The following is a 23,714-nucleotide window of genomic DNA, read 5'->3' on the forward strand; positions in this document are numbered from 1 at the left end:
AACCAGGCTGTTGTACTCTTTATTGAACAGTGTTGGATCGTGCCTCATGTTTTCTCTTTCTCTTGAATGAGAAAAACAAAACTGTGAGAGGTCCCAGGTTCTCTGGTCAATTACACAGTGACTTCTGGAAAGTGAAACCCTGGTGACAAACACTACCATCCTTTTCTGTAAGCAAAAGAATGTAGATTCACCCTGTATAAATGACTAATCCATGCCCTATTTTCTCTTAGTAAGTAACATATTGTTTTACCAAAGAAATTATTGTTGATTTATTGGTTAAATTGTCACAGTAAGTTATTGAAGGAATAATGAAAACAATTATTCGTTAAATTTTTATATGAGTTTATTTTGCAATGCAAAAGACACAAAACAAGACAGAAGCCTGTACTGTGAGGATTTAAAACGGTGCAAGGATTAGAAATCACAAGGCCCCGTCAAGCTTCTTCTCATCTGATTGATGATTGCACTGAGTCTGAAAACTGAAGAAGCTAAAAAGGTCACTACAGGGAGACATTTTCAAGTGATCCTGATTTAAAAAAAAAAAAAAAGTAGACTTGAAAGACAGTGAAAAAATGAAGCAAGAGCGGACCCTGATCAGATTTTTTAAAATGAAATAAAAAATTAAGTATTTCACGACCGTGTTTGCCTCTTTGTCAGCAGAAAAGTCAGCTCAATAGAAGCCTTCAGCTCCTCTACCAGAGCAGACACAGGATATGTGTTTATGGTCAGCCTTCTCTCTCTAAAATGGGATTAGGAAAAAGTGTGGAAGCTGAACCCAAAACTTTCTCTTACTCAGAAAGGAATCAGGAAGATTTTCTGGACAAAACTTAATCTGCTGTTTCTTTCATCACAGTTTCAGGTTCCTGAGCCTCATTTTATTTTGCATTGGAGAAACAGGAAATTTAATGAAATTAGCATGGTCTCAAAAGGAAATGTGAGAAGGTGTCAAATGGGACTAGGAAAAACGAATTGCAATGTGAGCGTTTAAGTTGAACTACTTTTTGGTGAAGATGCAAGCTAAGAATGTAGGAAGAGGTGCCAAACGTCACACGACATAAAGAACTCAAGCTGAAAGTACAATAGTGCTATCACAGAATCAATAAATAAACATAATGAAATTCATGACACATTATTGTATTGCTCTGCACTGCTGCTATTCATTTAAAAACGTTGAACACATTTAAAAGAATTTGAAACTTGTCAAATGCCTGTGAGTGGTGCAGGTACACTGGTGTCTTAGGAGGCATATGTAAGAGCTTCACACGACTTATGTCAAAGAAAAGATGGAGGTATGGGAAAACAGAACAATAACTACTTCACCTGAATCTGCTAGTACAGTTGCATCCAATATATTTACACTGCTCACCAATGATATGTACTTACTGAAGCTACTCTGTCAATAAAAAACACATTAAGAACCTTTTGAAAGAGCTTCCCTGTCAATTAGTCTGTAGATACATTCTATTGCTCCAGTTTTCCTGTCAATTTAATATACTGGATCATATTAACAGTACTGGCTTGTCAATAAGGCAAATCTGGATCCTATTAAAGAGTTACAGTGTCAATATAATCGGCTTCCCATTTATCAAGCTCCCCAGATTTTGGGAAAGCTGCAAAATGTGATTATAACGTTAGGATACCTACATCTGGCTCTGTATTACATAAGTATTTCAGGAATTGTATCCTGTTGTGTAAAGAAACACATTTAATCACTCTTTTCAATTAATAAAACCTCAGATGACAGAATAAATGTTTGACATTGCTGAGAAAGACATTAAATCATCCTCATTTATCACATTGTTTCCTGCTTTCTCTAAGTAACACTGCCATTTTATAGGACAGTCTACTCATGTCTACACATATAGAACTTCCAAGAGATACATGTGCTTCACCTCACCTGCACAAGAGAATATGTCCTCTAGGAAATAAAAGAGATAAAACACATTTTAGGAACAAAACACGAAGCACTCCACAGTTTCAATGTGTATTTAGCCCTTGTACTGTGCTGCATAATCTTGGTGGAACTGAAACATGGAAGTGTAATTCTAGCGTAACAGAAACTCCTAGAAATAATTAATAAGAGGTAGTAGTTTATGCATTTTTTAAAAAAATAGTAGAACTTCACCTGATTTTCTATTTAATAGAAGCCTCAATGAAGTTGAACATTAGTTGGTTTAAACCGCATTCAATATCAAATAACTACTCTGACTGGATTAGCAGAATATACAACAGACCGTTAAACCTGGTTATATTTTAAAAAAACAGAAAAAAGAAAAAAGTAATTACAATAAAATATACTGGGTATTCTCTTATCAAATTAACTCTCCAGGTCTAACTTAAAAATATGGATTTAAAAATCATGGTTCAAAATGACAGTTAAAGGTCAATGAATCAAGCTGCCCATTATATTTTCTGGTAGCAGATGGGTGCAATGAAACCTCATGATTGAATTTGAAACGCTTTAATGCACCTTTTATCTATGGCTCCTCCCATGTTGAGTCTACCTTAGTATTCCTAACAGATACTATTTTTACTGCATAACAGACTCAACTACAATTAGCTAACTAGAATGAAATCTGCACTTAGCACAATATCCAGCTTATTCTGAGAATATCACACCATGAACTCAAAATAACAATACATTTGGGAGTGTGTCTTTGGTAGCATTTGGGGTTGGTTGTTTGGTTTTTAAATATTAAGTCTAGAAATTAATATATCAAAATTAAAGGGAAACTTTAAAAATAGTGCCTTAAAATTTAAGAGGATGAACAAAGTATTTTTTATAATTTCAAAATTTTTTTCCTCTTCTTGTCTTTAGAACTCTTTTTTTCTGCATGAAAACAACCTCATCTTCTTTCTTTCTTTTCTTTCTTTCTTTCTTTCTTTCTTTCTTTCTTTCTTTCTTTCTTTCTTTCTTTCTTTCTTTCTTTCTTTCTTTCTTTCTTTCTTTCTTTCTTTCTCTTTCTTTCTTTCTTTCTTTCTTTCTTTCTTTCTTTCTTTCTTTCTTTCTTTCTTTCTTTCTTTCTTTCTTTCTTTCTTTCTTTCTTTCTTTCTTTCTTCCTTCCTTCCTTCCTTCCTTCCTTCCTTTTTTCTTTCTTTTTTTTCTTTACATGGATACTTCAGCTCAATTTTGACCTCCTGGCATTTTATTTTTAATTTCGAGACATGTCTGAAAACTCTTGCTCATAAGGAAATCCCAATGAAGCCAGTAAGTGTTGTAAAATTTGTCTTATTCTTCCCACTGCTGTTTTCCTAAGAGCAATGTAACACAAATGCTTTCTGAACAGATAAAAACATATAAACACAGCAAGTACTGTGGAGATGGTGGAGAAGCAGAACAAATTATGGCCTTTTAACACTGTCAAACTGTTTTGTACTTATGATATTTAGTAAGAGGAAAACAGATACACTGGATATTTTAATCCTGTTCACTTTGTGTTAATATCTATCTGCTATGTTTACCTTTTTCTATCCAACCCATACTCTCACTAAGGGCAACAATGAAATTCCCACAAGCCATGACCTAAGGTCCAGTGAAATCAATGGATGTTTTCAAATTGGTTTCAATAGCCCTTGGATCAGTCTGCTTACTGCAATTTCAGGCTAAGCAAGTCTTTACATAGCATGCTACATTCCCACAGATACATATGTTGTACGTTGAAGAAAGTTGCATTTAAACAGATTTCTAATGGCAGTGACAGGGAAAGGTGATTAGCTAAACAGCAAATACTTTATGAGGCACAAAATTCCACTTCTGTGTTTCTTCCCCACAAAATGAAAAAAAAATTAGAAACAAAGATAGGGCAGGACTTGGTTCTGAAGCCACACTGCCCGCACAGAAAACACAAAGAGGAACACTGAAACTTTCTTCCTAAGTAACTATCAGAAGAACAGGGGTAAATCTAGATCACCTCCTTTCCTTCCAAGCTGCCACTTTATCATGTTTCTTTGTCTAAATTCCTTTCCACAAAAAAGCAATGATTCCCTTAAATTCCCTAGAAACTGGGAAGAAAATCAGATGCCAAAACTTACATTATTACTTTCTGTCTAATTTCTTATTTAGGTCATGCAACTCTTAAATTCAACTTTTTGTTAAAAATACTCAACGAGGTATTCTATAAACATTTTGTGACAGGATACAAAGCCCTACTTTCACACAAATATGTTTGCAGAATTATTTCCTCTAAGCACTACAAAAAACACCACTAAATATGCTGCCAAAATAACAGCTGAATTTATGACTGAACAGTCGATCATCAAACTTTACAGACTCACATGGCCATGCAAGATTTTCAACTTTGAAATGGTGATGAGTTGATTTATTACTTGTGACATAAGATAAATAATTTAGGCTTGCACAAATTTAGCAAAAGGTTCTGTCCCTAAATATATTTTAAAGGCATAACAGTCATGTGCCTATGATGAGGTACCTCATAAAATGGGAAGTTTGATCTCTACACCATTACATCTCAAGTATAGCAGCAGTGGTCCAGTAGACTTGGACATCAAAAAATAAGGCCTTTCCGCTACAGGGCTTTGTATATCCATCCACAACTCTGTCACTTCAATGTTAAGCTACTGCAATGTCTTACCATATTAAGTTGATCCAGAACAAGTAAAACAAAAAATAGTTACCCTTCTTGATAGGATCACCTCATCTAGGACACAACATCCAGTTATCTAGGGATTTCTACAGGTAAACTCTAATTTCATAGGTATTTAAAGGCTGACTTTCATCTATAAATTCTTAAAAGACTGGGAAAAAAGTCTTTTGCATTGCCACTCTCATTGCAGCTTGCCAAATCAAGATTTTGCTGTAAAATTAAGAAGATCCATATAATATATGGTCTCTGCAAAGATTCCATCACTAGGTAAAGTCATCTTTCTGTTTCAAATCAGTGTTGGTTTGTCAGCATCTAGGACACTGCTGCAAGTTTCACTAGGAGCAGAGTGACTGAATATGAATGCTAATATCTGACTGAGGGGTTAGTTAGAATACAGGGATTGACATGTGGATTTCCTCTCTAATGAGTAGGATGCTTACCCAACGTGTGAGCACTTTTTTCCAAGTGGAATGCATTGAGTATCAACTGAAGGATGCATATATATAGGTTTTTTTTCAAATTTTATTTATGATCTTTCAAAGAAAGTAGTTAATGCAACCTTCTCTAAATAATGTCTACATCACAAAAGTACCCAAGGCAACATTCTGTAGAAGTGTTTGTATGTGGTAGCCTTTCAAAATGGGAAATAAATGAAAACACAACAGGTGTAGTGCAAGAAATTCCAAATAAAAACTCAAAATCACAGAAGCACAGAATACGCTGAGTCAGAAGGGACCCACAAGGATCATCGAGTCCAACTCCTGGCCCTGCCCAGGATCATCCTCAAGAGTCACACCACGTGCCTGAAGGTATCATTCAAACGCTTCTCGAACTGTCAGTTGGTGCTGTGACCACTTCCCTGGGGAGCCTGTTCCAGTGCCCAACCACCTTCTGAGTGCAGAACCTTTTTCTAATATCCAACCTAAACCTCCCCGGACACAATTTCAGGCCATGCACTTCGGTCCTGTCACTTTTCACCACAGAGAAGAGGTCAGTGTCTGCCCCTCTTTTTCCTCTCATGAGGAAGCTGAAGACTGCAACGAGGTCTCCCCTCAGTCTCCTCTTCTTCAGCAAAACTTATGCAAAACGGAAAAAATAACTTAAGACTATTCACACTGCTCTCCCTGAACAATCAAACCAGATCACATGTAACACAAACTAATGCTGCTCTCTGCAGGTTGATCAAGAACCCCCATGAAGCCACACCAACTTCCAGCCTCACTGGAATTCAACATGGAGTTAGGTGCTTGGCTGCCGTGTTATCCACCATGCAATTCTTTTACATATATGCTCTCAAAACTTGTTTTCAGGTAAAAAAACCTATTGGGAGATGAATTAAATTACTTCCATGAGAAGTTTTCATTTACATCATTTCAAAGCCATCTTAATTTACTGGTGTTTCATGCCATTGTGCTATTGGGAGATTAAAAAAAACTATAAAATACTAAGGGACAACCATTGTCTTCAGTTCACATGCAAGTCTTATCAACATCCTGATAAATTGTTCAGAATTATTAAAGTTGGGTTTGTTTGGTGTTTTTGTTAAATCTTCTGAGGAATAAAGTGACAAAAACAAAACGCCCTTGTAAAATATAAGATCAACAGCACTCATTCACTTTCCATGGAAATAGAACTAGTGTCATATGATGCTGTGTATCACAGTTCGGCATAGAGACTTTACAAGGCAGTGACATAGCTTTCTATTCCTAAAGGTTTATAGTAGCATTGCTGCTTTAACCTTAACCACAGGATAATAAGCAGCACCCATACAATCATAATTCAAGCTACCAGTAACCTTAAGAATGTGCAAGGAATAGACTGGCAGGAATTAATCTGCCATTTTCCCACATCTCCCCAAGGGAAGTATTGTAATTGCAAAAATTTACTCTTAGACTGCTGAGACTCATAATAATTATGTTTCTTTTTTAATAGAAATAGCCACAGGTAGTAACAAATTGGGTTTTGAGATGGGGAACTGGGCATGCATTCTAACCCAAATTACTATGTAATTGTCTTTATTATAAAACACTATAGAAAACCCAAAACTTAAACTGGAACAAAACCTTTCCCTTAAATTAAGTCTTCTCTCACAGCTATTCAACATGTATGCCTATTTCTTCATTCACTGATATTAGTAAGACCAGCATGACTGCAAGTAATTGATCTTTGTCTAAATATCTTTTCCAATGCTAACCAAAATTCTGAAGCTTACATTTACTTAACAGAAGACGCTTCCTCTTGCTTTACTTTCACTTGTGTAAAGCACACTAACAAGTAGGTCAAAATCTGGAAAGCCAGATACTCATCCCTAAAGTTCCTTTTCCTCCTGCCAGTATCAGAGGATGAAGTAAAAACTTTATATGGTCGACATATATTTTAAATTAACTGAAATTAAATTTTTCTTCAAACTTCTGGAAGCCTTTTTGAAACAAAAGAGGCCAGGAAAGTACTTAAATTGAGATTTTTCACACTTGAAGGAATTATTATTTTGTTACCACCATACTGTTGCAATAATGAGAAGTATATTTCAGGAAAGACGGCCAACAGATAAATAATAAACTAAATAATCCAGTTACTTCTGCCCCTTGCATTACTATAGCCTGTTAGATGTGAAGAGAAGCTACATGTGTTTTAAACAGACAAAACACATTTGAAGTTTTAGACAAAAATGAAGACTATACATTGCAAGAAATATTATAAAACATCGTTTTCACCTCTTTTTCACCCAGTGGCTACAGAGATGACTGATACTTTTCTTGCCTTGGAGCCTTGAGGTGGAAATTATTGTGTGCTTTTTAATACCTAATGCAGTCCATGGAATCAGTTAAGTGATTTTTATTTTCACATGTTGCATGACTTACACCTACTTTTAATCATCACTCTCAATTCTGAGGTCTCATAGCAGGATTCTATCACAAAGCAGAAAATGAGGTCCTTCCTTACCTATGCTCTTGCCTCAGGAAAAAAAATGACATCATTTTCTCTACACTTGATGCTTTCTTGTTGGCAGCAAAAGATGCAGGTTGACATCATGTTCCAAAACAATACTACACAGCTACACACAGATCATACATAATATACATTAAAAAAAATTAGATGCACATTGCCATTAATAATGCCTTTTATCCAACTATATGGCTATTTAGATTCCATTCTGCTTTCTTTTCTGTGTACCTCCACGTATGCATTTATACAGACAGTTATGTTATCTGGCCTATAGCCTAGAAATCTAAATAGTTACTAAGGCTTCGTGGCTGTAACTTTAAAGAGGCTTTTAATTTCATTGTTTCCCAAGCAGTCTAAATTCCACTATATTCTTATTGTCATCTGATCCTCTGAATTGATGAAGAGATCAGAAGAGAACACACTTGGTACTTTACAGCTGTGGCTGGATAATCTTGCTCATGATCATCAAAGTAGGATTGTTTCTATGATCTTCAAATCTGCATATCAAATTACACAAGTCTATGCAAAGAAGCAAGACATCAGAACTATCTCAACAGAATACTAGAAAATAGAACTGGAAGCTAAGTGAAAGGAAGAGGTTTTGCAGCTTTGCAGTGCTAAGGCAAAGGAGAGAAGCAACAGGAAGCAGCTCAGGTAACACAGTCAAACATTCTGGGCTGAATTCTACACTTGCTTATGCACATCAGCAACTCCAATCCTGTAAGCAAGCTATTTATTTCAATGGTTCCGTTGACTCAAATTAAAATGTTCACCGATTAGGTGGTTAGGGATCATACCCTGAAAGGAATAATATTAATTTAATTATACATAGGCCTTTAAATTACTTATGCACTGATTAAGAATATGAACCTGGTTTTTGCTAGATTTGTACAAAAAGAGTTTTTTTGGTAGTAGCTGAAGTGCTGAATCTGAAGTACATTGTTAAAACCATGTTCTTTTCTTTGTCTGCTTTAAAATTTTATAGAATTTAAATATTTTCATTAAGAATTAATGAACATTTGTTTAGTCCGTTTCAGCTCACCTTTTTTGTAAAACCGAGTTGTAGCTAAACAATCATAAGTGGTTGCTTAGCAATCAGCAAAGAGCAAGACAGAAATATAGCAAGTAAGAAAACTGACATGTTCTGTGTTTGAATCATGGCATTCATTAAAAACAACAGAATAACACCAAAAGAAGTTTAAAGCAAAATTCTCTTAATAAAAGAATACATATAGCTGTCTTTAGGAACAATTTATGCATTTAAAAGCTACAAATTGTGATTCATGTCTGTCTCTATAGAAAAAATCCTGTAGCTCTTATTAAAAATACATTAAAATTCTTCAAATTTTCATGAAACCATTATTTACCTTTTGTTTTAATTCAATTGTCAAGTGTGCTTCCAATGATTTTAAAAACAGTATATATCTACAAAGCAAGCAAGAGTTTCCAGCTTTGAAGACTTGAAATTGATTTTTAATGCACCAGCTTTCAAACACTACAAAGGCTGCTCTCTGCTGATAAAGACAGTAAACAAGAAATTGTCCTTTAAATGTTCCCTTTAATGTTTTTCTTTAATTAAAAATCAATCAAAAAACATTGCCACATTAAAAAAATTAAAATTAAGACATTAAAAAAATGTTTTAGGTTTTTGACATACAACGCATTCAAACTAGAATGAAAACTTATTATGTTATTTTTGTTTACTTGTATTAGTTTAGACTTCCTTTGCACTGCAAACCCAGTTAATCAAAAGAGAAAAACATGTAAAAGTAGTTTATCACTAAACACAGTTATTTTTACTGAGTGAAAAATATTAAAAATATGATGAAAACTAGAAATTATAAAATTACTAAACTAAAATGCTTTTTTAATACTTTTAGATTATTTTAAGATATTCCTTCCCTCTAACCAGGCGAAAGCTTATTTATGTAGATTAGTTACATCTAGAGTCTCATTTATCTAACCTGTATTTATTCTTTGATCACAAAGTTTGTTAACTTAAATGGTCTTTCATTGTTATGATACATTTTCCCCTAATTATGCAGCTTAACTCCCTGATTTTTTTTAATAAATATATGGAAATGCACCAATCATATTCAACAGTGTTATGCTGGATGCTCAATGAACTGTAAGAGCCATTTGAATACAATAAAACTGCTTGGAAGTGTTCCAGGGCAAGGACTGCGAAACAGGAGTAATCATAGTGTCACTGAAACTAGTACAGGCAAATACACACATGTTGTACATATATCAGTAGATGGTCTGAGACTAATTTTGTAAGTCTATCACTGCAAGAACTTACAATGCATTGATCAGAGGTCCTACCCACACAGATGAAATTATGCATTTGTATCTCATAACAAGACTTTTCCCTTCCCCTTTGGAGTCCTCCATTGGCAAACCATGGAGACTACAGCACAAAGCCACTCAGCAGGGAACAGGATGAGATTAAAATCTTTTCTATTGCGGGTTAAAGTATTTTATGAACCCAAGAAACTCTACTCTGATCTATATGCCACAAAGCCAGTAGAAATGTTGATGGCTAAAATAAAAGACTGTTAACTTGAAGTCGATTTAACTTGTCCATATTGCTTATAGCTTACTAAATTGGAAATAGATCAGTATGGAACTGATTGTCTTGAGGGCTGAAAAAGTGGATACTCCCTCACTGTACCAAAGTGAGATACAAATTGAACTTTATGCTATCCCTCTGTACAAATAACACTAATAATTGGCTGAAACTAAGCAATTATATCTTTATATGCAGAGGGACTCCTCAATTTTGAAGACATATCACCCGATAAAAAAGGAAATATCTTCTCATCTCAAGCACATGAGATAATTATCTGCAATCCTTTCTGTACAGGTAATACCACTACCTAGTGGAAGCAAACCAGTTGGAGAAGGACATGGTTTCTGTGTGACCTTAGTAAGCAAGAATTTTAACACCAGACTTTGAGATTTAGCTAGAAAATACATGACTGCTCAAGGAAGTTATTTAAAGCAATGTCTAATATCCTAATGAACAGGGACATTTATAAGAATTTGCTTGTTCTTGAATGTAGTACTTCTGAGCATTTTATCTAAAACACTTAATAATTCACATTTTTTCTTTCTCATAGAATTTACAGTAATTAATCCAGAATCATCTTCTGTTAAAAAGAAATGTCTAAAGCAGACTAAAAAAACAAAGGTTGCACTAAAAAGACTGTGACAAATATATTAATAGGGCTTAGAACGCACCCTGGCTATGGCTTATGCCAAGCTGTACACTACCCCATTTCATTTCATATCAACAAAAGCAGTAACTAGGTAATCTCCTTGATGCCCCCTTAAAAACACAACAAATAAAACAAACTTTTTCCCCAAATCGTTATGCTACTCTCTTCTTAGTACTTCTTTCTATTTCTTTTCTTTCCTTTTTTTTTTTTATCATATTAAGGCAAGAGTCTGCAGTCCCCTGAGAGTTTTACTTCTTTCCTGTATTTTTGAACCCGTTAGCATCTATTTCACCACTTCTCTTACAGATGAAGTAGAGATACAATTGAAAGCATAAAGCTCACAGGCTATCTGCTACAAAAAATTGTCCCAACTGCTCTACACTGACCTTTTGACATCAAAGGATTGCTTCTATACTTTTAAAGATAAAAACAGAGCTGTGTTTCTGCTCCGACCAAAAAATCATTGCTTAAGTTCTCATAGCAGATTTTTTTACCTATTGGAAAATATCAGTAGTAGTGTCAAAATGTCCCTTCTTTATATGTGTATGCACTCCTCAGTCTTGAAGAGGTATCTCAAGATCTCTGCCATGCAACCTAGATGTTTTCTCTGGGGAAAAACTCCAAACAAACAACAACAACAAAACAAAACACCAAACCAAGCAAACACAAAATCCTCCCCTCCAAAAAACAAAAAAACCCCCTAAACAAACCCAACCCATACACATTAACTTTTTGTATTTATAAGTGCCTTGCATAGCGAAACCTAAAATTAATTTGACAAGATATTTCTAACAACTAAATAAATAGAATTGAGATTGATGATTAGAAACATATATGTGAATATTAGCCTGTATGTTACAGTTTCCTGGGGAACAGGGTAGTGAAGAGAAAGAAAAATTTCTGGGGAAAAAAAGAAGAAAAATTAAAAAAAAAATTATCTTTAAAAAAATCCCAGCTGGTTTGCAACAAAATGTTGTGATTTGGAAAGAATTTTTTATTTATTTTTAAATAGACATTTTTGTCTTATCAGAGAAACCAGGTTGTATTTATCCTGATAAATACCAACTGATGTTTGTGAATATTTCACACATATCTAATTATAATTTTTCATGTAACTATATTTGTTGAATTTTAACAATAATGCTACGTTGCACAGTTTCAAAAATATATGAAAACATGCAGAATCATACATATGTTCAATATTCTCTTTGATTTCTTCTTTCAGTGGCACACGTTTATGCTGGGTTAACCATTGGACTTGATCATTTTAAACGTATTTTTCAACCTAAACAATTATATGATTCTGTGTAACAACTCATATCACAGTTACAAAAACATCTATGTTCCAGTTTTCTTAATTGTTTGTAAAGTTCTGTAAGAAAAAAAAAATCACAAAAAGCTCAAATCTCAAAATAAAGGGCCCAAATACACTATTCTTAGCTGTATTCCATAGAGCTCTTAGTCCCAGTTCACTCCTGAACCACTGAAATAATTTATGAAGTCAAAATTATGCTATTGACTGAAACATGAGTTAAGAACAGGCTTCTTCATCAGCATGGGTAAGGATAACAGAAACCTCACAAAATCTGTTGTTAAAAGGCAACTCTTCAAAGGATTGATGAGTCACTGAAACTGCACCGATAATCACAAATTTCTATGAATCTTCCCACTTAAGTTTAGGTAATGACAGTGAGCACCAGGATGTGGAAAGCTCAAACAACTTTAAGAGCAGTTGAGAGCTGTGATACAGTAAATCTTGCATAACTTGCTTCATGTCTTTTATTTTATAAAACAGCAAGTTCCACAGAGATATTATTATTCTTAATTTATCAGTTGACAAGAATTTATGTTCTGGAAATACCATTTTCTTTTTCATAATTCCTACATTCAACTTTAGACTGTTAAATTGGGGGGGTTTTCTCTATTTTTTTCATATGAACCTATATATCAAGAGTGATCCTTTTGAAATAATAGTTCTATAAACAATACCAGCAAGGAGACCCGACCAGAACAGAACAAAAAACAGGAGCTCAATTCTGCTTCCTGTGTCTATTTCAGCAGCCAGGGCAGATGTCACAGTGAGAGGTGTGCTGCCAGATCTGGCCCTAAAATAAATGTGCTTTGTGTCACTATCCCATGAAGCACATCTTAACAAAAAATTAGCTACGTGGAAGTATAATAAAGATCCTGTCCCGAAATTCTTACAGAGCCAATTTGGAATTGACCTCACTGAATGAATGAAACTAAAGGTACAGAGCAATATTAGACAAACCCACACTAACTGGAGAGTATATTTACACAATGCAAACATTCAAAGGAGTTATTTTGCAAGATATCTAGCCTTGTAGTACACTGTAAAAACTACCAAAATGCAACTTAGGCTGGTAGTTTCATCTGATGATAATTTAGTGTCCTTTGATACAACTCTAGAATATGAAGCTGTGAAACTTTGGAACATATAGAGTACAAACCTGCAAATATTTAGATTTGACACAGTATGCTCTAGGTGCAAAATGTTCCCTTGTACTAGTTCTAGTGAAAAAGAATAATATTCGTCATTTGCAGTAGAAGATACAAAAATAAAAAGTTAATACCTCTTTTCAGATAGGAATTTAAATCATTGAGAATGAATACAACTTCTTCCATGAAAGCTACTTTTTATATGCAGCAGTTGCAGATTTCTTTTTGCAGTCTTGAAATTTCTGCTCAGAAGTTTCTCAAAGTAAAGCATGAAATAGCATATATAAAGAGAGAGCAGCACTAATATGAATCATGGGGGGTTTTTCCCCCTGAAGACTCTGTCTTCTTAGGTACTACTAGACACCTGATGATGAACCTGCACTGGGACTTGACATTAATCTGTTGCCACATCAGGAACAGGTGCCTGCAGCATTAAGAATGATCAGTACTTAAAATGCTACAAGCACTGCCCAGTACAGCAGGTATGGAGATCCGTATCTTGAGAGCTTCTTTCAGCACACTCATTCATTTTTAGCTGTTGTTTAGGAAAAGGTTTCCTTATTCACACTCATCTTATTCCTGATATATTTACAAAATTCTCCAAGTGGCACCACTAGTAGAGCAATAATTAATCTTTAGGATGATCAGCACTACTTTTATACATAGTTTTCTACACTACTGTTATGTCACTTTAAGGAACTTATTACCAGAATCTACTTGTGTAAAGAAACTATTTCTTTTCTTTTTTACATCCACTCTTTCATCTATTGGAAACCTGCAAGAAGAAATTGTGACTAGTTCACCTAGAGAAAGGTACACTGACTAACTCAAAATTGTTGGTAGGAGAGATACAAACATATATATGTGAATGTTTGTATATGTTATTATCTTTACTGATGTATGGACTTCAAAATAAAACAAAATTCTGTTTCACTTAGTCAGGTGAGTAGGTCACAAGAATGAAATTATCTAAATTTTCCCAGTAGACTGTAAGTTTTGGAGGGAATAGAAATCTTTCAGCCATGTAGAGTTTCCACTTTCTCATGCTTTTTTTCTCCCCAATAAAAGTTAATAGCGTGGACCTAGGTGATTCAAAGGTCACATGGAATTTTGACTCTGGCAATGAGAATTGTATAGCACTGCCTTATATTTAAATATTTTTAACAGACTTCTGTTTGAAAACATAGTTTCTAAAGTATGTTTAGAAAATGACTGCTGAAGTTAAAACCAATGAAGCATGCTGAAGTGTAGATGTGTAACTTCCCACTATGTTACTAAACACTGTTCTACATTCACATCAACCTCAGGTGCACATCAAATCACAAATGTTCAATTTTTGGAGGCCCTAAGCACTAGCATGTCTCTTGCACCAATACAATCTAAGGTCTTTAGCATCCTTGTCTGTATATCCAAAAATTTATATATACATGTATGTATGTGTGTTTAAATTATTTAAATTTTATGGTACTGACTAAGTTCATTGATTCATATATAAGTAACACATGCAACCATGGCACATAGGGGATGCTACAAAGTAGTGAGCAAACATCCAAGTTGTTAAACCATGTGACTAGTGTATAACAGAAGTCACTTAAAGAGAGACAAGATTACACCACTCGTGCATATTGGAAGTATTTTATTCAGCTGACGGTCATTTTGGGTGGTGTCAAACCCATAGTCACTAAGTAACACTTTACTCCACAGGTATTTGTTGATATAAATTGGGCTATCTGTAGAGTAAAATACTCTTAATGAGAAATAAGGGAACCATAAAGCCCATTGACTTTACTAGGTATTACTAGTAAGCAAGGCAAAAAAAAAATATTATGCACTCCTAATAAGAGTGACAAAATTTGGATCTTACTCAGAGAGAAATTATTTATTCACTCTTAAATATTTATAAAAACAACTGTATGTATTAAGTAATAATATTTAGCATGTATTTATATATCCATAGATTTGTAAGTATGTACATATATACAAAAACTTCTAATTAACAGGTTCCTGTTAGAGAATTCTGCCATTAAACAGTTGCTGAGAAAATTAGAGCACAGAAACATAGTTCCATTGTATGAATTACATAGTGTGAGATTATCATGGTTCAGTAATATACCTGTAAAAACTAAAGGGAGTATTTGTTATAGAACTCTTATGCAATTGTTTACCTTTCTCTTACTGAGATAATGAAGAAAACTGCTTATCTGGCCTGGCTAACGAAAAGAGATGATATAGTAACTGTTTGGATTCTGGTTTTTTCTTTTCTTTTTTCCCCACTGGTTACACATTTGATTCCTACATACGCAGACACAGGTTTCCTAGAGTGATTAGGGATATAGTAGATCCAGAGAGAGAGCTGATACTTTCCTATTTCTCCTTAAGTCTGCTGTTTAAATTTTACTTGAGGCAAAAGTACAGAACCAGACACAAAATAGTGTCTACATTCTAAATGGAAATTAGAGATGAAGAATACAAGATGTGTTTTAATAACGCAAAACTATAGTGAAGATGATCGGTTTTCCTATCCAGCTAATTTAAATCTGAGCCTTTTCTAAATAGAAACCAACTACATCATTTCATACTGTGTATGTTTTCCCAATATGACTACAAAATATAGTATCAATAAGTATGTTTGAACAGATTGTTCACTAGGTAAAACTGAATGCTTTCTAATCTACTGACTAGACCACCTAAACATTCAAACACTCCATGTAGATATTGAGGGAAAGCAAAACCAATATTAGATATATCAGTATGTGCTATGAGGAGTTACCATTAACATTTTCCACAGCTGTCAATGAAAAGTCTTATAGAAACCACAACACACTTTTTAAAGGAAGGAAATTCTTCTTTTTGCTCTATATAGATCCCAGGGAAAAAAAATCATGATTGATATTATACAGTGAACACTGTGGAAAAAAAAGGAATAATATTTTCTATAGGGGATTTTAGACTAAAATTGAAACTTTACTATTCAGTAGCATCAACACATTAATTAATTGCTTTATATAGACATTACATGGTTGTAGGAAAGTATAATTTTCTTTTAGTAACTATTACACTTGTCAGTAAGGAAAAATTGTGGATATTTTTTAGCATTCTGATAAATTTATTTTACAGTTAAAAAAAGTTGACATTTTTTAAACAAGTGTCATTGGAAGTTATTTGTTTTTTAAAGCATGAATAATAAATCAAATTATCTCTAGTTGTGCCCTGACCTAAACTCTTTCCTAAAGTGTCACTTTTTGTTAAAATCAATTTCAGATTTTAAGTATTGCTCCACTCACCTAATTGATAGCAACACAAATTCATGATAGGCACAAAATGGAATTGTTTCTGTGACACAGCTCAGTAGTGGGCTGAGGATTAGTTTGCAGTGACCTTGTACAGGCAGCTTTTCTTTTTTTTCCCCCAGTTATAAATGTTCAATTCACAGGCCATCAGTTACCTGAATTTTGGTTCTTTAACCTGCCAATTACTGACAGCCACTACTATTCAGTTTAGAATATAAGCCACAGCTGGCAACTATAACACTTGGTGTTCCCAGATCACAGGGTATGATAACTCCAAGGCATTATGAATCTTCTTTAGGTACATCAAGTGACTACAGTGCAACTTCTTTTCCACTAGCTGCATACACAAAATGAGTCTGTGTCACTTCTGATACACTCAGCTCATTCCCCTATGACTCAGAACAGCGCATTAGGAGAACCACAGAATAAAACAGATATGACATTTCAAATATATTTAATAGTCATTATCCAGAGCCTGCTTTCAATCCAAACGTTAAAAATCACTTTGGAACACACCTGTAGTGTTTGAAAATTAAGCTGCATTAATCATGAAGTAATACTTTAAATTAAATCAACTGGAGCCAAATTCTGCCCTCACCTTCACTCTGCAAGTTCACTGCTCTGAAATAAATCTTCTGAGTTTGGACTTTAAACTACCTGCTAAAAATTAAGTCATTATTTGATTAGCACCCTACATCCAATGGTCCAAATTCTGCCATTTCTCACTCACGAAAGTCAGTAGAGGACAGTGTGGATATAACTGGCAGCAAAATGCAGCCCAGCTATAATTTCTAAATGAGCTTTGGTAGAAGACAGCATGTAAGCCTTTTGCTATAAAGCAATAATCAATATTGACTCAGGCTACTGGAAATCTGACTAGTTGTTTTGCTGGTTTATGACAGGATATGAGTTTTGTTAACATTTGGGGTAGGAGGGGATCACCACATACATTTTCCTTCTACTTGACTAAGCATTTTCAGCACTGAAGATTATTTTGGGGAAGAGGAGGAGGCAATGGGGCCCTTATTATACTGTCAAAAATATATTTATGGACATATATTCCATAAAGAAGGAAATTAAAAAAACCAACATACACATTGGAAAGATCGCTCGTATTTATATACAGGATTGGAGACCTATAATACACTGTTGCAATAGATGTCCTCAGTGTGTAGAGTTTCTCCCCTGTCCTGTTAGTTACTGCAGATGATATGACCAGTTCCGAAATGCCCTCCCTCTTCTCACCCCCTCACCAAAGAGAAGAGAAACCTGTGGAAGTATCCACCTCTGTCTGACAATCTTGTGGGAAAATACCCCAGTGTCTCCCAAATGTACTAAAAGGCTGCCCACACTCTCACAAGCATCTCTTTGGCACTGCCATCACTATGTGTTTCAGTGGGCATTTTCTTTTGACTCACAAGGGAAACATCAGTGTGACAGTAGAGCCAGACCCACCAGATGTGGTCTGGTTCCACCTTCATTAAGTCCACCACTTTTTGGTCCCTTGTGTTGGTCCCTTCAGTGGTGCCTTACAGCAGATTTCACTGCAGACAAAAGGGAAAGTTAAACCAGTGTCTAAAGTGAGCTCCAGGGTATTCTAAAAGTCTCCTACCTGAATTATGGACATCCGGCTCGGGGGAGCCTCGCTGGCGTTAGTCCCTTGCCCTGTGAAGCTGGTGTGGCAGCCCACATGTCCCTGGGGTACAGTCAGGTTGTTGGAGGCGGGCTTCAGGTACATCACCTCAGACCTGGGAGAGCTGAGGGGCAGGCGGGTCTGGTAGTCAAAGTACATGGGTGAGGTGGCCAGGGATGGGCTGCTCACCACGTTCATGACATTGAGGGGACCCCGGCTGTCCTCGCCCTCACTGGGAACCAGCATAATGTCATTCTTGCTGATCTTCTTCTTCTTGCCCTTGCCCCCTCCACTGCCACTGCCTCCTCCTCCCCCGCCACTGCCTCCCCCTCCTCCCAGCTGAGGGTGGCTATACTCGGCAATGCGACAATTATAGGTGCGGATCTCCTTGTTCTCTCGCTTGCACTTCACGGCAATAGTGATCATGGCAGCCAACAAGATGATGGAGACAGTGCTCAGCGTCACAATCAGGGGAAGCGACAAGTCCCAGTGTGGTCGCCGGTGCTGCTCACCATTCACTTGGGGCTCACCAGCCTCAGGCAGGGGCCCCGCCAAGGCCCTGACTATGAGCTTGGCCACTGCAGAGAGACTGGGCTTGCCATGGTCACTGACTTTTACCACCAGTTCAGCCACAGGGCTGAGCTCCTCCCAGTAAGGATGCAATGTGCGTATCTCACCACTAGTGGGGTCCATCTCAAAGAGGTGCTCCTCATTGCCTTCCACAATCTCGTATGTGAGGCGCCCACTCTCACCAAAGTCACTGTCCAGGGCACGGACGGTGCCCACAGGGTAGCCCACCCCAGCATTGCGTGGCACCTGCAGCTCAGCGGTGTCATTGATGAGAGCAGGGAGGACAATGAGGGGTGCGTTATCGTTGACATCGAGCACAGTGACACGCACTGTGGCGTTGCTTTCACGGTGGGGTGAACCCGAGTCTTTGGCCAGCACACGGAACTCAAAGTGCTTTGTCTGCTCGTAGTTGAAGCTCCTCAGGGCATAGATAGCACCATTTGTGGGGTTGACAGAGACATAGGTGTAGATGGAGACATCTCCCACATGCCCAGGCAAAATGGAGTAAGACACTGTCCCATTTTGGCCCAGGTCAGGGTCCTGGGCCAAGACTGAGCCCAAGTACTCTCCAGGGATGTTGTTCTCAGGCACCTGTAACACATAAAGGTTCTTGCTGAAGTGGGGTGGGTTGTCATTCTCATCAAGGATCCGGACAGAAAATGACTTGGTGGAGTTAAGTGGGGGGTTGCCCCCATCACGTGCCACAATTGTAACATTGTACTCATCCTGTGCCTCACGGTCTAGGGGTCGGTCAGTGACCACAGTGTAGAAGTTGTCATAGTTCTCCTCCAGGGTGAAAGGAACGGCACCAGGCCCGCCGCCACTGCCCAGCACCCGACACTGGAGCTGCCCGTTCTTGCCTGAGTCACGGTCAGTGACCCGCACCAGGGCAATGACAGTGCCAGGTGGGGCAGCTTCACTCAGTGCTCCCTGGCGAACAGAGACAAAGCCAATGGTGGGAGCATTGTCATTGCGGTCAATAAGGCGGACAGTGACTTTGCAGTGAGCAGGGATGGGATTGGGCCCCAGGTCCCGTGCCTGGACATCAATCTCAATGAGGCCATTCTCCTCATAGTCCAGGTTGCCCTTGACACGGATGAGGCCACTCTGTGGGTCGATGCTAAACAGGTCACGGACACGTTCAGGTGCATAGCCACTGAAGGAGTAGAGCACCTCTCCATTGGTACCCTCATCAGCATCAGTGGCATTGAGGTCGATGACAGCAGTGCCTAGTGGTGCATTCTCTGGCAGCTCTACCACATAGGAGGCCGCCTCAAAGATGGGGCTGTTGTCATTGGAGTCAATGAGGCGCACATTGATCTGCACCGTGCCTGAGCGTGGTGGGTCGCCGCCGTCCAGTGCCGTCAGTACCAGAGTGTGGTGACTCTGCTCCTCACGGTCTAATGGCTTCTGTATGACCAGCTCTGGAAACTTCGTGCCATCACCACGGGACTTCACATCGAGGGAGAAGAGGCCATAGTCATCACGGGTGAGGAGGTAAGTGCGCAGACCGTTGTCCCCAGCATCTGGGTCGTGGGCGCTGGTGAGGGGGAAACGGGTGCCTGGTGCAGCATTTTCCGAGATGTCCATATCCACTTGGTCAGAAGGGAACGATGGTGCATTGTCGTTCAGGTCCTGAATCTCCACTTTGATCATGCAGATCTCCTGATCGTTGGCAAACACCTCGAGGGACAACTGGCATTTGGTGCTGCGCCGGCACAGTGCCTCACGGTCAATGCGCTGCTTGGTGTAGAGCAGCCCGCTCTCCCCGTCCACGTCCAGGAGGTGCGGGGCCGAGTTCTCCAGCACTCGAAAGGTGGACTTAGGGCCGCGGCCGCCACTGGGGCTGCCACCCGGAATGCCACGCTCCGCAGGCAGCATCCCGCCTCCCGTCGCGCCTGCCGCCAACCTCGCATCACGCCCGATGTTCCCGATGACCGTGCCCGCTCCCTGCTCCTCCGGCACTGAGTAGTTCAGGTTCTTCAGCGACAGGGCGGGAGCCCAGCAGAAGAAGAAACAACAAATGGAAAGGTACATCCCGGAGCAGGGGGTGGCAGGGGCTGCAGCGGCGACCAGGGCAATCCACGTCTACTTTGCCTCCCGGGTTGCGGTTGTTCTTCCTTCTCCGACGGCTAGTTTTCTTTTTCGGTTTTGTTTTGGTTTTTTTTTCCTTCTCTTTCCCCACCCCTATATTTCAAGTTCCTGAACCTGTTGCTCTAAAACATCTGCAGCGACACAGGATGGGAGGCAGCAAATAGACCATGTAGCTCAGAGGGAGGGAGCAACCGGAGCGCTGGGAGGGAGGGAGCGAGCAGTTTCGGCAGCGTTTCAGCAAGCGCTTGCTGTGCTTGCAGTCCCCTCGCAGTTACTTCGGCTGTCCAACTTCGGCAGTGGGAGGGCTTCAAAAATCAGAAAATTTGCAAAAGATCTCCTCCGGGCAGGCGATGTGTTCCCGATCCTTGAATCCCCGCAGATGTACAAAGGATAATAAAAATAACAACAATAATAAAAAAATCGGCGGCAGTAGTTGTTTTTTAAAAAAATTATCAAAAAGCTTTTTCTTAAATATGTGTGTTTCTATATATTTAGGAAAGGGGGATGGTCATAGGTCTGTAGCAAGAGATAAAAAAGCTTATTTGCTACTCATCGCTTGTGGTGCGATTGATGGAGTGGTAGGGGAAAGACAGAAGGGGAAAAAAAAAGTCACAGCTTGTTGTTGAAGCCCTCTTCGCGTGCAGTGAGAGGTAGTGAAATGTCTGATTGCACCGCGGGGGTGTTGGTTTTCAGGGAGTGTTTTGCTGCATTTAGAGATCTAATCTTGCATTGCTTGCGGCGGAGAGCTGCATCTCGCTGCCATCGGTAGTTCCCCCCCCTCTCTCTCCCGTACACCCTCACTGTTTCCTTCCCGAATCAAACGCAGCGGGAATGGGACTGCAGGGCAGGAAGGGAAAACAAAACACATGGAGGGGGAAGAAAAAAAAAACCAACAAAAAAATCCCACCCACACCCCAGCAAAAACTAATGTCCGAATTTGTAGTTTCCTTTCTCTCCCTCTACTACCAGCCTCCCACTCGTTCTTTTGGGGCTAAAAAATTAAGAAACCCACCAGATGACCTTCATCATTTAAAGTAAATATGTATTTTGAGAGAAAGCTCCGGCCATGCTCTATCAGCAGCACATTTAGGTTTCTTTAAGACAGGCCAGTAGCCGCCGCCACCACCACATCCTTTCTCTGTGTGTTATCTATGCCTGTGTGCGTATGCGTGTCTGAGGAAACTGCACTTTTCTCGATGCAGTTTAATGCCAGTTTGCTTTTCTCTCCAGTCGAGAGGAAAGCAACAGGCAATCCATGGCTGGACGCATAGATTAAAAAAAAAAAAAAAAGAGCCAGAGAGAAGGGGTGGGAGGCTGCGAGGGGAGAAAGAAAAGCCACCACACGCACACATACACACACGCACACACAGACACACACACTCACTCTCTTAGCCTCTCGCTAAAAGGGAAACAGTCTCTGTATTCACAGGGCTGCGCTATCGAGTGCCTCTCTTTTCTTTCTATTCAGCGTCTCCTTTCAATGACACTGCTGCCTAGTCCTCTTCATTTACGGGAGGGGAGAAGAGGAAAAACAATCCTGGCCATGAATAAAGTGGGAGATCTTTCAATCGACTAATTGCTTACATTAAAACCTATGCCGTTCCGCGATCTGTGTGATGCATTTTTGCAGTCCTTTCAAAGCTTTAACAGTCTATCTGAGCATGTTGGTATAGGGGAGAAGAGCGGCGGTAACGCCAGATGCGTTCCCCCTCTCAGATATACACCTTTCCCAACGATATGGTGTGTAGGTAAATACTGGGCAAGGGTAACAAAATTTTATTTCAGATTCTTTTAACAACCTGAAATAAATGAATGTCAAATCCAGAAATGCAGGTGTTTCAATCTACTTGGATGAGTCAGATACAGCGGAACAAATCACATTCACTATCGCCTCATGTTCCTCCCTTCAAAGGCATTAGTTGCAGCTTCTTCCTAACGCTTCTCTGACTCGCTCTATAGACAGGAAAATAATTAATCAGATTTATATTTTGGAGAGGGAGGGAAGGAAGAAAGGAGAAAAAAAAAGAAAAAAAAAGAAGGTTGAGGGGGGTGTCGGATCCAGCTACACTTTTACTATACCTCTTTCTCCGGGAGACTGAGGATCAGGAAAACAAGGCTGTTATCCACTCACTGGCACAGAGGCGCGTCTGTCTCCTGCTTTGCTGAGTGTTTTTAACCACCTTTCCTCAGTGTTATGTGTAAAATAAATCAGAAATCTTTCATATTAAAAGAAAAAACAAAAAACAATAAAAACATAGGTTCCCAATACATAGCTCACAGATCTAGTTCCGAGTCTCAGTTCTGCACCGTTTTTTTCTCCTTTATTTGAGTCCGGACCCAAAGTACATAGTTAATTCTGCAACGTGTGGTAAGGAGGCTTTCAAACGAAAAATATTCTTCTTTGCCTCATTGATGGGTGGCCCCTTGCACACAGACGGTCGCCAGTCTTAGCCAGGCAGCACGCAGAGCGAACGCCGATCCCAGATAAACCAGATCCATTTCACCAGCCGCCCGCAGGTAAGCGGAGAATTCAGAGAAAATTCAACAGTTGGAGCCGCGCTTTGCTTTGCCTCGCTCTCCCCCGCTCTCTCTCTCCCCCCGCCCCTCTCCGCCTCGCCTCCCTCACTGCAGCACTCGCGGGGCCGCCGCGCCGCGCCGCGCTCGCCCAGCGCCGCTCGCCGACTGCCTCTATTCACCTCACGCCGCGGCTTAAACATTGATACGGATTCACCGCCAGCCAATCGGCGGCGGCGGAGGCGACCGGCCCCGGCGCCGACCCACCAATGGCGGGAGGCGGGCGGTCGGGGGGCGTGGATGTGGCGGGCGCTGGGTGTCATTGATTAGCTCGGGTCGGTGGGAGACGCGCAGCGAGCGAGTGAGCGGCGAAGGCGGGAGG

The 23,714-nt window shown here is 39.0% G+C and overlaps 1 protein-coding gene across 7 annotated transcripts in view; it reads right to left on the bottom strand.

Annotated features, from left to right (window-relative positions):
* Window positions 1–23,483, bottom strand: part of PCDH17 (protocadherin 17) — a 92,993-nt gene extending 69,510 nt beyond the window's left edge. For 6 of the 7 annotated variants that reach the window (XM_071550301.1, XM_071550321.1, XM_071550312.1 and 3 more), the window contains exon 1: window positions 18,134–22,084. In XM_071550301.1, coding sequence (XP_071406402.1) covers window positions 18,134–20,761 — 2,628 coding nt within the window. In that variant the 5' untranslated portion in view covers window positions 20,762–22,084. Of the gene's footprint in view, window positions 1–18,133; window positions 22,085–22,897 lie in introns of those variants that run through there. The other variant, XM_071550291.1, reaches the window with a different exon arrangement.
* Window positions 23,484–23,714: the final 231 nt, after the last annotated feature.

Source organism: Pithys albifrons, chromosome 1, assembly GCF_047495875.1.
Source record: "Pithys albifrons albifrons isolate INPA30051 chromosome 1, PitAlb_v1, whole genome shotgun sequence".
In the NCBI taxonomy this organism is placed as follows: Eukaryota; Metazoa; Chordata; class Aves; order Passeriformes; family Thamnophilidae; genus Pithys; species Pithys albifrons.